The sequence below is a fragment of the Atta cephalotes genome, assembly GCF_000143395.1.
Source record: "Atta cephalotes unplaced genomic scaffold scaffold00019, whole genome shotgun sequence".
Classification (NCBI taxonomy): Eukaryota; Metazoa; Arthropoda; class Insecta; order Hymenoptera; family Formicidae; genus Atta; species Atta cephalotes.
This window is the reverse complement of record NW_012130083.1, coordinates 1,030,302-1,046,801: the sequence shown is the minus strand read 5'-3', so window position 1 is coordinate 1,046,801 and position 16,500 is coordinate 1,030,302. Positions and strand designations below refer to the sequence as shown.

Here is a 16,500-nt window from a genome sequence, read left to right as displayed (position 1 = left end):
ATTAGTTTTTTTATCGTCTTTCAATTTATTTACGCCTTATGCATTATATAAAAGTCTTCGCTTTAGCATATATTACGCTATTGCTACATTAGTGAAGAAACTTATAAGAGCTGCCGCAATTTATTTTCGAACATTTTCCTTGTTACACGTTCCAGTTTTAATTTAGGAGGTCTTCAGCAGTAACTTCTAAAACATTCTCTTATTAAAATTATATATAAAAAGAATAGTATCTATATGAAAAAAGGATTGGATTCCACACAGCAATTTCGAACTTCTTATAGTACGATTCTTTCGACACACAAATAAGTATGTAAATATCTTTTCTCATAAGAACAGCTAAATTGTAATGTTAAATGATTTTTTTTTTCGAATTTGCTTCACATCTTCATACGCTATAAATACTTCAAATTATAAACATTTATATTTATATAATATACTTTTTAGGCTTGTATTCATAGTCGATTTCAATTTGTTTTTTTATAGTGTACGATTTTTTTTCACCGAATTATTCAACATTGAAACAATAAAGGGTCGTTTTTGCTTCAATATTGAATAACTTGGTGAAAAAGAAATTGTACAAAATCTATAAAAAGAAAATTAAAGATAAAAATTCTCTCTTTCAAAAGCTGTAAACCCCATTTGTGTGCAAGTTTTAATTGATGGTACGCATGACGTCATGACTTATTGTCATGTTTCCAAGAGACGGATAAATCGTATGTCATACGTCAAAGCTTGTGTGTTACTTACGTCTACAACTTAAGTCCTTTAAGGCCGATTGCAACAACGTTACTTTGATTTTAGCAAGATTTAAATCTCTCTTTGTCTCTGTCTCTTTTTCGGCTTTAAAATGAGACAGAACGAGTTATAAGTCTCGCTTAAACTCAAAGTAAGTGTTTGATGCAACCGGGCCTAAGTAAGTTACGACAATTTTTATGCTCAGACCCTATCTTTAGAGACTCTAAATTGGGTATAAAAAGAGTGGGGCCAATAGATGTCCTTATGTTAATAAGAAGAAGATAACATTAAAGAAATAAGAGGATAAGACGAGGAATTGCGTCATAAGATACCCCAGATGTACTAAATGATGACTTCCGATTAAATGGCGTCACTCTCTTTATACTTACACTGTAGTCATCTCATTTCCTATTTCTTTCTATTCGCTCACGCATTCTTAGCTGGCTCCCCTATTTTATACGTACAATCTCTTTGAGGATTAGTCGATATTCAGATTTGACTAAAAAGTCGACTCTTGACTTCTCTAGTCTCAACTTATAGTCGACTTTTTGTCGATTTCTTATTATCTAGGATCCCACTCTTGCTCGTATTTAACGCATTTGGTATGTAATTCGAGCGTTACTCTTATTATTATAAGATAAAGAATTAAATAATATTACTAACTCATTTACCATTTGGTTTAAATTTATCAAAATTACAGCTTCCTACGTATCATTATAATTTAGAGAGCAACACGACAGATATGAAAAAGATTGTACCTTTCTATTACTCATCGAGTGGTAATACGGAGGAGGACAAGGTCAGTTCTATAGCATCCTTTTCTTTTATTTTTCACAACTCTATTTTTTCATAATTCACTATCTTTTCATTTTATTACTTGTTTTATTTGATTTCTGTTGTGTAGATATTTTTAAAACCGATCGAATACAATCTGCAATGCAATGATATACATCCATACAGACAATTATCGTCGCTTTTCAATTACTGGTTTAAAGTATCACCTGATAAATTGCAACTGATTGACGAAGTAATGCAAATGGTCTGTAATGCAAGCTTCATGTAAGTTATTTGTTGTTGTGAAGCATAACTAACTTATGTATTTTTGTTAAAATCATATGCACGCGATAAGAAATAAGGTACTATCTTTCTAAAGAAAATTATACTTTTTTGTAGAATTTAATAAATTACGAAAATTTTCCTCTTTTTGTAGTTACATCTAATATATCGTTCTTTCGCAAGGAAAGTGACAAGAGTTTCTTTAATTCAATACAAAATTTTAGTTCAATATAAAATTATTCAGACAAGTGAAGGGAAGGGGAAGAAGAACATTGTGAATTTTATAAAATTTATTATTTGTTACGCGTTGGCAAATTATATATAAGTTAACTTATTAAAACTAATCGCAAATTGTTTATTTCAAATTTTCTAGAAGTAATGTAGATATTATTATAATTTTGTTATATATTACCTTTGATGTTACTTTTAAAATTTTTCCTTTTATTATTTTTCTTTATAGGAAGTATTTAACATATATCACATTTCCTGAAAGCCGATGCGTTTAGAATATGATCCCTTCATATAAATACAAAATTTATTAAATTTATGTCATTTTTCTTGCGGGAATATAACATATTTTAACAATGATTTATATAAAAAATTTTAAAAATTTTTTGGATAAGTCTTGATCTTCCACTTTAATTATTGTTTTGCTGTTACAAACGACTGTTATATTTCTGGTTTCATCTTTTTTTATTATATTTATTTTTAATATAAATACAACAAAGAAAGATAATGTAGCCTCTCTATTGACTGAAAAGATTAATTTGATAGTATTGAAATATATTTTTATAGATTTATAAAGTTTTTGTTTCTTGATAGATTCGATGATATTCAAGATGAGGCCATTTTACGAAATGGTTTTCCCGTAACCCATTCTGTTTATGGACTTCACTATTCAATAAACGCTGCAAATTATTTACAATTTTTCTTGATAGATGATATTCAAGATGAGGCCATTTTGCGAAATGGTTTTCCCGTAACCCATTCTGTTTATGGACTTCACTATTCAATAAACGCTGCAAATTATTTACAATTTATTGCTTGTGAAAAACTTATTAATTTACATCCCATGGTAATAAGTTGCATTATGTCTATGTATAATTTTGAAAAATTGAATGTATTTTACTTTCTTCATATTATATATTATAACAGAAATCAAAATATGCAATATATAGTTTTAGCAAAATTCTTCTTTGAATTTCCTGCATGCATAAAAAAGATGCAATTTCATTGAGTTGATTCCAGTCTTTATTTGTTTCTTACGAGTTGAAAATGATTAAAATTTAATTCTGAACGTCCAATCTATTTTAATGTTGTTAATAACTTTTTTCGAATAAATCATAAAATAAATTATTAAAATATAAATCTCATTATAAAATTGCACTTTTTACTGTGCCGACAGATAACGCTTTTTTGTAATTTCGATTATATATTTTTATTATATATTTTTTATTTTACATTTTATGTCTTTATTTTAATTATATATTTTTATATCTTAACAGGCAGTTAAAATTTTGATTGAACAATTTATTGAATGTTACAAAGGTCAAGGAATGGATTTATATTGGAAGGAAAATTTCATCTGTCCGAATGAAAAAGACTACAATATTTTAACATTAAGAAGTAAACATTTTGTGTAAGCTTCTGCTATATACAAAACATATTACATATATATGTATAATTCGAATATTAATTAATTTTACAGAGAGTAGTTGGTTAGTAATAGTGGTGATAAAATTAATGAAACTATTTTCTACTTATGAAGAAGATATTTCATCTCTAACACATACTATGGGATTGTACCACCAGATACATGATGATTATTGTAATTTACGTTATGCTGAGGTAACCAATAATTTAATTAAATTACTTGAACGAAATTTAACAAAATTTATTGTTATTGTAGAGTACTAACGAGAACAGTTATTGCGATGATTTAACTGAAGGAAAAATTAGTTTCCTAATTATTCATGCACTTAAAAACAATCCTAACGATAAGAAAATAATAAGTATCCTTTATCATACGTTATATTTAAATTGAAATAAGTAGATACTAAGGATATAATACTTATTAGGATAGATACTAAGGAATATATTTCGTATTAAGACAATAAGAAAATTAAATGATAAACATATTACTATTTTGAAAATTTTTATAATAGTTTTTAGATAATGTTAAAATTCTTAACAATAATTCAAGATATTTTAAGACAACGATCGAAAAATATTGAAGTAAAACGTTACTGTGTTAAAATATTAGAGAGTTATGGCTCATTTAAATACGCAAAAGACGTACTTGATGAATTGGAAAAAAAGATGAGAACCGAAGTTGATCGTTTAGGTGGCAATTCAATCTTTATAAAGCTTCTAGACGAATACAAGAATAAGATGTTGAAAACACGTATCTAAAGATTCTTTAATAAAAATAATAAAAAGTTCAGAAGTATGTATTTTGTTATTAATAAAACGTCAGATGTAGCATTGCATAATTTAACCATACCGTTGTATAAAATAATATCACTTATTAATAGCTATAAACAATAAAATGTAATAAAAATTAATATCTGTATACGAATAAATATAAATAAAGCTTATTTATTAACTTTGTTAAAAAAAATCAATTGTAATACGCTATAGTAATAAATCTAATAAAATAAATATGCACCATAAATATGCACCCAAAAAAAATATTCTGCCGATAAGCGGGAAATTTCTCTTAGCATTTTCTTTTAAGTAAAAACATGAATCTCTCTCTTTTACATGAATCTCTCACCGGCACGTGTATTTATCTATAAAAAGGACACATGAAGAACTATGATAACAAATTAATTTTAGAAAATTCATTTTAGAAAATTCCTTTATAATAAATTAAATAGTCTTTTGAAAGAACAAGTTATTCTAAAATGAAAATAGTTATTTTATGCATTTATTCAAATGATATTTTTATTGATGTGATGAATGATAACTCGCAACATATTTTTATTAATTTGTGGTAACAAGTGTAATACATTGTTTAATAAATAAATATATTTATTAGGAATAGTAGATATTTTTAATCAGTTAATATTTTTGATAAAATTTTACGTTAATACATACATCGACTTTATAAATATACACAGTTCAAGTAAAATTGAATATATTTTCTTGAATTGTTTAACTCTATTGTTTTAGTTAAATAAATCACATATTAGGTGATACATGATTTTTTGTCGTGTAAACAATGTGGATTATGTAGATATATTGTAAAATATTGCTAACATATTATGTAGATATATTGTAAAATATTGCTACATATTTTATACAGTATAAAAGAATTAAAATTAAATTATAAAATAGTCTTTACACCCATAGAGTCGAATTGTCCGAAATATGTCTAGGAATTAGACTATAAAAATATACGGCGATATCTTTAGAATATTCCTGTGATGCATTTTGAATATTTTAACTATGTGAGCACGCACACATTCCCACTATAAATATAAATTGTATAAATTGTATAAATTGTATAATATTATGTAAAGTAAAGTTATTTAAGTATTTATTAAATACATAAATTATGTGAACTCAATTTTTTTAGGAAACATTTATAAATTATCAAAACTCTAAGGTTTAAAATATAAAAACTTTAATTATTGCTTTTGTTGCTGCAATGTGCACAATATGCATAATATTTATTGTAGTTTTTATTAAAGTAAAACCCAGTTCATTAAATTTATTTATTATTCGTGGCATGTTCCAGACAACGAGTTGTTATATTTAAAAATTCAGTTTATAAATTTTAAGATATTAACACAAACGTTGAGCTTTAAAATGTCTACAAATATTACATGAAGAACTTATGACTTCAATACACATTTCAAATTTATTCAGTACATCGCACGATAAAAGCATCTTTTGATGCTAATCAACATTTTTCCATAAAAGGTTCCCGGGAAAAAATGTTTCATATGTATAATATTATATATATAATTGTATATAATTAGTAATTAGGGTAATTCCGGTATATACGCCGCACCTATCCAAAACTTAATTTATTAAGTATTATTTACTATGTTTATAGTAAATGAACTGTATCAGTACAATATACACTATAAAACTTTGTACTACCTACTACTATGAAAAAAATTACAAATCCAAAATATTTATTTTTCATATTAAAAGATAAACTTTTTGAAACTCTTGCATTTTTGCCGTCCTCCATTTGCCACATATCCCATAAGGGTGGGATTTATAGCTATTCATAGAGAGAGGGGACGTATGTACGTCTCATGAAAAATTTACAAATAATGCATATAAATGAAACGTATAATGACACAATAACTTATAAAATGTGTTTAAAATTTAATTAAAGAATAAGAATAAATATGTATACGATGTAATAAATAATAATTATAATCTTCCTACATATATATTAGCGTTATAACATGAGCTACATATTTCATATAATGCGTTCATTGCATTTAGTGTACTGAATTCAATCTGCGCACTTTATATGCTTTGGGCATAAATCCCGCTCACTAAAAATGCCGCATATCCCAAACAGGGGCATACAAGACAACAAACTAAACAAAGAATACGAAAGCCAAATCCATATATTTTGCTACACAACATGTTTTACTATTCCACTACACGTATGTATCACGAAATAACCACTAAATTTTTTACACGTCCTACAGTCATTATCATTTTATGTCATTATCATTTTTATGTAGATTATAATTTATGACGGCGTTACTTATTGCAGTGACAAATCGATTCAACTCACAATAATATCAATAATATTAATAGAAAGAAACTGAAATTATAACACAATACTAATATAACTTAAAGGCATATAACAGAGTAGTTGCGGGAAAATTACCCCCACTCCTTCTATTTTTTCTGATTTCTGGCGTAAATCCCAGCGCAGGAGTTACCCTACACAAAATTAATTAAAATTATATATAATTATATATAATTATATATAAATTATATACAATTATATATAAAATTGACATATATATTTGATATACAATTATACACAGTTATATATAAAATATGTCCACATATAACATATTTTCCCGGGTTATTACAAAAAAAAGAAATATTTTGATAGACGCGAATTTCTGCTACTTGATGTGTGATGTGACCTGTGCGCCATATTGGGTAATTGTATATATAAGTCTATATATAAGTCTACATGACAGCTTTCAAATAACACAAAATTTAAAATTGTGATATAAGACATTTTTAAGTCATCTCTTAGACGTGCGAAAACATCTTATGACTCGATTTTAGATACTTTTTGTTATCTGAGCTTATACAATAGTTTTCGTTATCTACACGTAAACATAGAATATTATAATTTATGTGTAAATGCATAATTCTGATATTCAATATTTTCTTTATTCTTGGTGAATTTTTTATTTGCTCACGCGTGCACATATTTTGTATGCGTAAGTACATGTATGAGTAGATAAAGAAAATTTTTATTCATTAAAAAAAGACAAATTTCGTTTATCTGCCAATCAAGTTTAGTCATTTAATTTTTTACATGTTATTTACGTCGTAACGACGAGATAGCCATAAGATCATAGATTTAAGCAAAGAGCACATGTACCCTTGAGAAGCGCATAATGCATAAGAAATGAATCAAAGTTTCTTATTTTTTTCTTTTCGTATAATAGAGGACTTTGATAAGTTTTTTTAGCACTTTTCGATTTATTTACGCCTTGTGCCTTATAAATTATATAAAAGTCTTCGCTTTAGCATATATTATTTATTCTATTACTACTAGTACATCAGAGAAGAAACTTGTAAGAGCTGCCAAAATTTATTTCCGAACATTTTCCTTGCTATACGACGTTTCAGTTCCAAGTTTAGAGGTCTTCAACGGTAACTTCTAAAACATTCTCTTATTAAAATTATATATAAAAAGATTAGTATCTAGATGAAAAAAACAGTTGAATTCCACACAATTAATTTTGAGCTTCTTACAGTACAATTCTTTCGATACAAATAAATACGTAAATATCTTTTCTCATAAGAACAGCTAAATTGTAATATTAAAATTTTTTTCGAATTAGTTTCCATCTTTATATGCTACAAATACTTCGAACTATAAACACTTATATTTATATAATACACTTTTAGGCCGATATTCATCGATTTCAACTTGTTTTGGTTTTTCATAGACCTCTGTCTGATTTGACGATTTTTTTTTCCATCAAATTATGCAACATTGAAATAATAAAGGATCGTTTTTGCTTCAATGTTGAATAATTTGGTGAAAAATAAAAAAAATCGTACAAAATCTATAAAAAGCAAATTAAAGATAAAAATTCTCTCTTCCAAAAATTGTAAACCCAATTCGTGTGCAAATTTTAATTGATGATACGCATGACGTACAATGTACAACTTATTGTTATGTTTCCAAGAGACGGCAAATCGTACGTCATACGCTAAAACATATGTGTCACTTATGTCTACAACTTGAGTTTCTAAGGCTCGATTGCAACAACGTTACTTTTAAGCAAGGTTTAAAACTCTCTTTGTTTCTGTCTCTTTTTCGGTTTTAAAACGAGACAAAGACAGAATTTTAAGTTCCATTTAAAGTCAAAGTAATTTGATGTTCCGGGTCTAAGTATTATGACAATTTTTGTGCTCAGACCCTATCTTTACAAACTCTAGGTTGGGTAAAAAGAAAGTGGCGCCAATTGGTGTCCTTATATCAGTTAGAGGAAGATAAGGTTAAAGAAATAAAAGGTGAAGATGAGGAATTGCGTCATAAGATACCCCAGATGTAGGACACCAAATGGCGACTTTCGGTTAATTGGCGTCACTCTCTTTATATCCACTCTAGTCATCTCGTTTTCTATTTCTTTCTATTCGCTCATACATTCTTAGCTAGCTCCCTTACTTTATACGTACAACTCCAGTCAATCTATATAGTCGATCTTTTTGTCGACTTGTCCGGGATCTCACTTTTGCTCGTACTTAACGCGTTTGATATATAATTCGAGCATTATTCGAATTATTATAAGGCAAGGAATTAAATAATATTATACCAACTCGTTTACCATTTTGTTTAAATTTATCAAAATTACAGCTTCTTACATATCACTATAATTTAAAGTGCAACATGACAGATAAGAAAGAGGTTGTACCTTTCTACTATTCATCGAACGGTAATACGGAGGAGGACAAGGTCAGTTTTATAGCCTCTTCTCTTTCATTTTTTCATATCTATTTATTTTTTTCAATTTTATTAACTTTGCGTTTTATTATTTGATTTCTGTTGTGTAGATACTTTTAGAACCGATCGAATACATTCTGCAATCCAATGATATACATCCATACAGAGAAATATCGTCGCTTTTCAACTACTGGTTTAAAGTATCACCCGATAAATTGCAACTGATTGACGAAGTAATGCAAATGGTCTGTAATGCAAGCTTCATGTAAGTTATTTGTTGTTGTGAAGCATAACTAACTTATGTATTTTTGTTAAAATCATATGCACGCGATAAGAAATAAGGTACTATCTTTCTAAAGAAAATTATACTTTTTTGTAGAATTTAATAAATTACGAAAATTTTCCTCTTTTTGTAGTTACATCTAATATATCGTTCTCTCGCAAGGAAAGTGACAAGAGTTTCTTTAATTCAATACAAAATTTTAGTTCAATATAAAATTATTCAGACAAGTGAAGGGAAGGGGAAGAAGAACATTGTGAATTTTATAAAATTTATTATTTATTGCGCGTTGGCAGAATTATATATAAGTTAATTTATTAGAACTAATCGCAAATTGTTTATTTTAAATTTTCTAGTAATGTAGATATTAATTTTGTTATATATTACTCTTGATTATTTTAAAACTTTTCCTTGTATTATTTTTCGTTAGGAAGTATTTAACATATATCACTTTTCCTGAAAGCCATTGCGTTTAGAATATGATCCCTTCATAATACAAAATCTTTTAAATTTATGTCATTCTTCTTGCTGGGATATAACATATTGTAACAATGATTTATGTAAAAAAATTAAAAAAATTTTTTGAGTAAATCTTGATCTTCCACTTTAATTATTGTTTTGCTGTTATATTTCTGGTTTCATTTCTTTTTTTATTATATTTATTTTTAATATAAATAAAATAAAGTAAGATAATGTAGCCTCTCTATTGACTGAAAAGATTAATTTGAGTATTTTTATAGATTTATAAAGTTTTGTTTCTTGATAGATTCGATGATATTCAAGATGAGGCCATTATGCGAAATGGTTTTCCCGTAACCCATTCTGTTTATGGACTTCACTATTCAATAAATGCTGCAAATTATTTACAATTTATTGCTTGTGAAAAACTTATTAATTTACATCCCATGGTAATAAATAGTTGCATTATGTCTATGTATAATTTTGAAAAATTGAATGTATTTTACTTTCTTCATATTATATGTTATAATAGAAATCAAAATGTGCAATATATAGTTTTAGCAAAATTCTTCTTTGGATTTCCTGCATAAAAAAGATGCAAATTCATTGAGTTGATTCTTTATGCGTTTCTTATGTGTTAAAGATGATTAAAACTTAATCCTGAACGTCCAGTCTATTTTAATATTGTTAACTTTTTTCGAATAAATCATAAAATAAATTATTAAAATATAAATCTCTTTATAAAGTTGCACTTTTTATCATGCCGACAGATAACGCTTCTTTATAATTTTGATTATATATTTTTATTATATATTTTTATTTTATATTTTATATTTTTTATTTTAATTATATATTTTTATATCTTAACAGGCAGTTAAAATTTTGATTGAACAATTCATGGAATACTACAAAGGTCAAGGAATGGATTTATATTGGAAGGAAAAATTCATCTGTCCGAAAGAAAAAGACTACAATATTTTAGCATTAAGAAGTAAACATTTTTGTAAGCTTGTGCTATATACAAAGCGTATTACATATACATGTATAATTTGAATATTAATTAATTTTATAGAGAGTGGTTGGTTAATAATAGCGGTAATAAAATTAATGAAACTTTTTTCTACTTATGAAGAAGATATCTCGTCTCTAGCATATACTATGGGATTGTATCGCCAGATACATGATGATTATTGCAATTTACGTTATGATGAGGTAACCAATAATTTAATTAAATTACTTGAACGAAATTTAACAAAATTTATTGTTATTGTAGAATACTAATGAGAATAGTTATTGCGATGATTTAACCGAAGGAAAAATGAGTTTCTTAATTATTCATGCACTTAGAAACAATCCTGATGATAAGAAAATAATAAGTATCCTTTATCATACGTTATATTTAAAATGAAATAAGTAGATACTAAGGAATATATTTCGTATTAAATAGACAATAAGAAAATTAAATGGTAAATATATTTCTATTTTGAAAATTTTTATAATAAAATTTTTAGATGAAATGTTAAAATTCTTAACAATAATTCAAGATATTTTAAGACAACGATCGAAAAATATTGAAGTAAAACGTTACTGCGTTAAAATATTAGAGAGTTACGACTCATTTAAGTACGCAAAAGATGTACTTGATGAATTGGAAACAAAAATGAGAATCGAAGTTGATCGTTTAGGTGGCAATCCAATCTTTATAAAGCTTCTGGACGAATTCAAGAATAAGATGTTGAAAACACATATCTAAAGATTCTTTAATCAAAATGATAAAAAGTTCAGAAATATGTATTTTGTTATTAATTAAACGTCAAATATAGCATTGCATAATTTAATCATATCGTTGTTAAAATAATCTCTTATTAACAGCTATAAACAACAAAATGTAATAAAAATCTGTATACAAAAGATAATAAAACTTATTCATAAAACTTTACTGAAAAAAATCATTTGTAAAATGTTGTAGCAATAAATCATATGCATCAAAAAAAAACATTCTACCGATAAGCGGGAAATTTTTCTTAACGTTTTCTTTTAAGCAAAAAATTTTACATGAATCTCTCACCGGCATATGTATTTATGACATGTATTTATCTATAAAAAGGACACATAAACTACAATAACAAATTAATTTCATTTTAGAAAATTCCTTTATAATAATTCAAATAGTCTTTTGAAAGAACATTTTATTCTAAAATGAAAATAGTTACTATATGCATTTATTCAAATGATATTTTTATTGATGTAATGAATGATAACTCGCAACATATTTTTATTAATTTGTTGTAGCAAGTGCAATACATTGTTTAGTAAATAAATATATTTATTAGGAATAGCAGATATTTTTAATCAGTTGATATTTTTGATAAAATTTTACGTTAATGCATACATCGACTCTATAAATATATACAGTTCAAGTAAAATTTAATATATTTTCTTGCATTGTTTAATTCTATTATTTTAATTTAAATTAATCACATATTAATCACATAGGTGATACATGATTTTTTTATCGTAAACAATGTAGACTATGTAGACTATATTGTAAAATATTAACATGTTTTAAAATACTAACATGTTTTATACAGTATAAAAGAATTAAAATTAAATTATAAAAGTCTTTACACCCATAGAGTAAAATTGTCCGAAATACGTCTAGGAATTAGGCTATAAAAATATACGGCGATATCTTTAGAATATTTCTGTGATGCATTTTGAATATTTTAACTATACGAGCACGCACACATTCTCACTATAAATATAAATTGTATAAATATCATGTAAGTATTTATTAAATTCGTAAATTATGTGAACTCAATTTTTTTACAGACGTCTATAAATTATCAAAATTCTAAGGATTAAAGTATAAAAAAACTTTTAATTATTGCTTTTGTTGCTGCAATGTGCACAACGTGCATAATATTTATTGTATCTTTTTATTAAAATAAAACCCAGTTCATAAATTTATTTATTATTCGTGGCATGTTCGAGACAAACGAGTTGTTATATTTAAAAATTCAGCTTATAAATTTTAAGATATTAACACAAACGTTGAGCTTTAAAATTTCACTTCTACAAATGTTACATGAAGAACTTATGACTTCAATACACATTTCAAATTTATTCAGTACATCGCACGATAAAAGCATCTTTTGAACACAGTTCAAATCAATCAATGTTTTTCCGTAAAAGGTTCCCGGGAAAAAATGTTTCATATGTATAATATTATATATATAATTGTATATAATTAGTAATTAGTAACTCCGGTATATACGCCGCACCTATCAAACACTTAATTTATTAAATATTATTTACTATGTTTATAGTAAATGAACTGTATCAGTTTTACAACATACACTACAATCTTTGTACTATCTACTACTATGAAAAAAATTACAAATCCGAAATATTTATTTTTCATATTAAAAAATAAACTTTTTGAAACTCTTGCATTTTTGCCCTTATATCCTATAAGGGTGGGATATATGGCTACTCGTAATGGGAAGAGACGTATGTATGTCTCATGAAAAATTTACACATAATGCATATGAATAAGACGAATAATAATATAATAACTTATAAAATGTGTTTATAAAGTTTAATTAAGGAATAAGAATAAATATGTATACGATGTAATAAATAATTACAATCTTCCTACATATATATTATGACATGAGGTACATATTTCATATGCGTTTATTGCATTTAGTGTACTGAATTTAATCTGTGCACTTTGTATGCTTTGGGCATAAATCCCGCTCGCTAAAAATGCCGTATATCCCAAACAGGGGCATATAACACAACAAACTAAACAAAGAATACGAAAGCAAAACCCATATATTTTGCTACACAACATTTTTATATATTTACTATTCCACTACACGTATGTATCACGAAATAACCACTAAATCTTTTACACGTCCTACAGTTATCATTTTATGTAGATTATAATTTATGATGGCGTTACTTATTACAGTGACAAATCGATTCAACTCACAATAATTTCATTAATACTACAAAAAGAAGCTGAAATCATAATACAATATTAATATAACATAAAGACATGTAACAAAGTAGTTGTGGGAAAATTACTGCCACTCTCTATTTTTTCTGACTTCTATGGCGTAAATCCCAGCGGAGCGTATTTGCCGGAGTTACCCTACACAAAATTAATTAAAATTATATATAATTATATATAATTATATGTAAATTATATATAATTACATATAATTATATGTAAAATTGACATATATATTTGATATACAATTATACACAGTTATATATAAAATATGTCCACATATAACATATTTTCCCGGGTTATTACAAAAAAAAGAAATATTTTGATAAACGCGAATTTCTGCTGCTTGATGTGACCTGTGCGCCATATTGGGTAATTGTATATATAAGTCTATATATAAGTCTACATGACAGCTTTCAAACAACACAAAATTTAAAATTGTGATATAAGACGTTTTTAAGTCATCTCTTAGACGCTGAAAACATATGACTCGATTTTAGATACTTTTTGTTATCTGAGCTTATACAACAGTTTTCATTGTTTACACGTAAACGAAGAATATTATAATTTATGTGTAAATGCATAATCCTGATATTCAACATTTTCTTTATTTTTGATGAATTTTTTATTTGCTCGCGCGTGCATATATTTCGTATGCATAAGTATATGTATGAGTAAATAAAGAAAATTTTTATTCATTAAAAAAAGACAAATATCGTTTATCTTCCAATCAAATTTAGTCATTAAATTTAATTTTTTACGTGTTATTTACGTCGTAACGACGAGATAGTCAACATAAGACCATAGATTGAAGCAGGGAACACATGCATCCTTGTGAAGCACATGATGCATAAGAAAATGAATCAAAATTTCTTATTTCCTTTCTTTCCGTACAATAGAGGACTTTGATTAGCTTTTTATCGCCTTTCGATTTATTTACGCCTTATGTCTTATGCATTATATAAAAGTCTTCGCTTTAGCATATATTACTTATTCTATTGCTACTAGTACATCAGAGAAGAAACTTGTAAGAGCTGCCGAAATTTTCGAACTTTTCCTTGCTATACGACGTTTCACTTCTAATTTTAGAGATCTTCAACAGTAACTTCTAAAACATTTTCTTATTAAAATTATATATAAGATTAGTATCTAAATGAAAAAAACAGTTGAATTCCACATAATAATTTCGAGCTTCTTACAATACGATTCTTTCGATACAAATAAATACGTAAATATCTTTTCTCATAAGAACAATTAATTGTAATGTTAAATGTTTTTTTTTCGAATTCATGAAACTTTACTGAAAAAAATCATTTGTAAAACGCTATAGCAATAAATCATATGCATCCAAAAAAAATATTCTGCCGATAAGCGGGAAATTCCTCTTATCATTTTCTTTTAAGTAAAAAATTTTACATGAATCTCACGCAAGCGCGGGTATTTATGACATATATGTATTTATCTATAATGTATTTATCTATAAAAATGAGGACACATGAACTATGACAAATTCCATTTTAGAAAATTCCTTTATAATAATTCAAATAGTCTTTTGAAAGAATAGGATACTAGAATGAAAATAATTACTATATGCATTTATTAAAGTGATATTTTTATTGATGTGACGATTGATAACTTGCAACATGTTTTTATTAATATGTCGTAGCAAGTACAATACATTGTTTAATAAACAAATATATTTATTAGGAATAGCAGATATTTTTAATCAGTTGATATTTTTACTAAAATATTATGTTAATTCATACATACATCGACTCTATATACATACTTACTAAATTTTACTTCTGGACATTATATAATATCTATACATTACGACATTATGATAATATTCACATATTTACAAATTACCATTTTAGTTTTTAAATGAACAATCGGTTTTTTCCTAAAAAATAATTTTTTATTCATATGTACATTAGTAAAAAAATTTTGCACAATAATGTTCTTTGTTCTTATTTTTCATCATTAAGTTATTATCATTCAAATCTGATTTATTCTACTGCCATTATATGTTGCAAATTTCTTTTTATTAAACTTATCATTATATAATTAGATAGATTGATCGCAATGCTACCGAAGTATTATAAAAAAACGTATTCCGCAATGGAATATTTTAAATTTCAGATTGTTTATATATTTTTCTCATTATATAAGATTATAATATTATATATGTAATATTATATCTTAATATTTTTAAATGAAAATACATATAATATTATATCTTTTCTATGATATAATTAATCTTTGGTTCTATTATTGAAATAAGCAATTTGAAAAATTGATCGACGTTAAAATCGTATTTAGAGTTTCTATGTGTTAAAATATATCATAACAAAATAATTAGCTAAATCTGATTTAAACCTAGAATATTCATTTTTTGTTAAGATACAATTTATAAATTATCTATAATTAATTTTCTGTTACTCTTTAACTCTTTTTTCAATGCATAATTTTTCATCTTTTCATTACATGTTACGAAATTCCTATTAAAAATATAAAAAAAAAGCAATGAAATATAGAAGTCAGTGTTCATAATTGGTTCTTATTTTAAGACTGTTTTAAATTTTTTAAGATGCTAATATAGTTCAATGATATGGTGACTGGTTTATGACATTTCAAGATTAATTTTTAAAACAATCTCATACATATAAGAATTCTTTATTTAAAAATTAACAATAAATACCGATCTGTTCTGTTATTAGAAGAATGTAGGATCTTTAAAATGTCTTAATTATAACCAATTAAGCACACTTT

General features: G+C 25.8%; 3 protein-coding genes across 3 annotated transcripts; all 3 read left to right on the top strand.

The window, feature by feature from the left end:
• The first annotated feature begins 1,477 nt into the window (after positions 1-1,477).
• LOC105619157 (geranylgeranyl pyrophosphate synthase-like) lies at positions 1,478-8,579 on the top strand. Its single transcript, XM_012200686.1, has 8 exons — positions 1,478-1,534; positions 1,640-1,794; positions 2,614-2,866; positions 3,297-3,417; positions 3,500-3,639; positions 3,701-3,803; positions 3,995-4,195; positions 8,464-8,579. The coding sequence occupies exons 1-8, from the start codon at positions 1,478-1,480 to the stop codon at positions 8,577-8,579; spliced, it is 1,146 nt and encodes a 381-aa protein (XP_012056076.1).
• A 335-nt stretch (positions 8,580-8,914) lies between these two features.
• On the top strand, positions 8,915-9,237 carry LOC105619156 (geranylgeranyl pyrophosphate synthase-like). The gene is made up of 2 exons (XM_012200685.1): positions 8,915-8,980; positions 9,079-9,237. Exons 1-2 carry the CDS (start codon positions 8,915-8,917, stop codon positions 9,235-9,237), a joined length of 225 nt encoding a protein of 74 aa, XP_012056075.1.
• An 805-nt stretch (positions 9,238-10,042) lies between these two features.
• On the top strand, positions 10,043-11,460 carry LOC105618982 (geranylgeranyl pyrophosphate synthase-like). Its single transcript, XM_012200513.1, has 5 exons — positions 10,043-10,156; positions 10,578-10,698; positions 10,780-10,919; positions 10,981-11,083; positions 11,252-11,460. The coding sequence occupies exons 1-5, from the start codon at positions 10,043-10,045 to the stop codon at positions 11,458-11,460; spliced, it is 687 nt and encodes a 228-aa protein (XP_012055903.1).
• The last annotated feature ends 5,040 nt before the right edge of the window (positions 11,461-16,500 follow it).

What these genes read in the sequence shown, in the direction of transcription:
- LOC105619156 (XM_012200685.1), top strand. Translation starts at nt 8,915, where the DNA reads ATGACAGATAAGAAAGAGGTTGTACCTTTCTACTATTCATCGAACGGT. An exon ending in GTAATACGGAGGAGGACAAG is followed by an intron (nt 8,981 to 9,078) that starts GTCAGTTTTATA and finishes TCTGTTGTGTAG; the next exon opens with ATACTTTTAGAACCGATCGA.
- LOC105618982 (XM_012200513.1), top strand. Translation starts at nt 10,043, where the DNA reads ATGCGAAATGGTTTTCCCGTAACCCATTCTGTTTATGGACTTCACTAT. An exon ending in TTATTAATTTACATCCCATG is followed by an intron (nt 10,157 to 10,577) that starts GTAATAAATAGT and finishes ATATCTTAACAG; the next exon opens with GCAGTTAAAATTTTGATTGA. An exon ending in TGATGATAAGAAAATAATAA is followed by an intron (nt 11,084 to 11,251) that starts GTATCCTTTATC and finishes CAATAATTCAAG; the next exon opens with ATATTTTAAGACAACGATCG.
- LOC105619157 (XM_012200686.1), top strand. Translation starts at nt 1,478, where the DNA reads ATGAAAAAGATTGTACCTTTCTATTACTCATCGAGTGGTAATACGGAG. An exon ending in TTATTAATTTACATCCCATG is followed by an intron (nt 2,867 to 3,296) that starts GTAATAAGTTGC and finishes ATATCTTAACAG; the next exon opens with GCAGTTAAAATTTTGATTGA. An exon ending in GTAATTTACGTTATGCTGAG is followed by an intron (nt 3,640 to 3,700) that starts GTAACCAATAAT and finishes TTGTTATTGTAG; the next exon opens with AGTACTAACGAGAACAGTTA.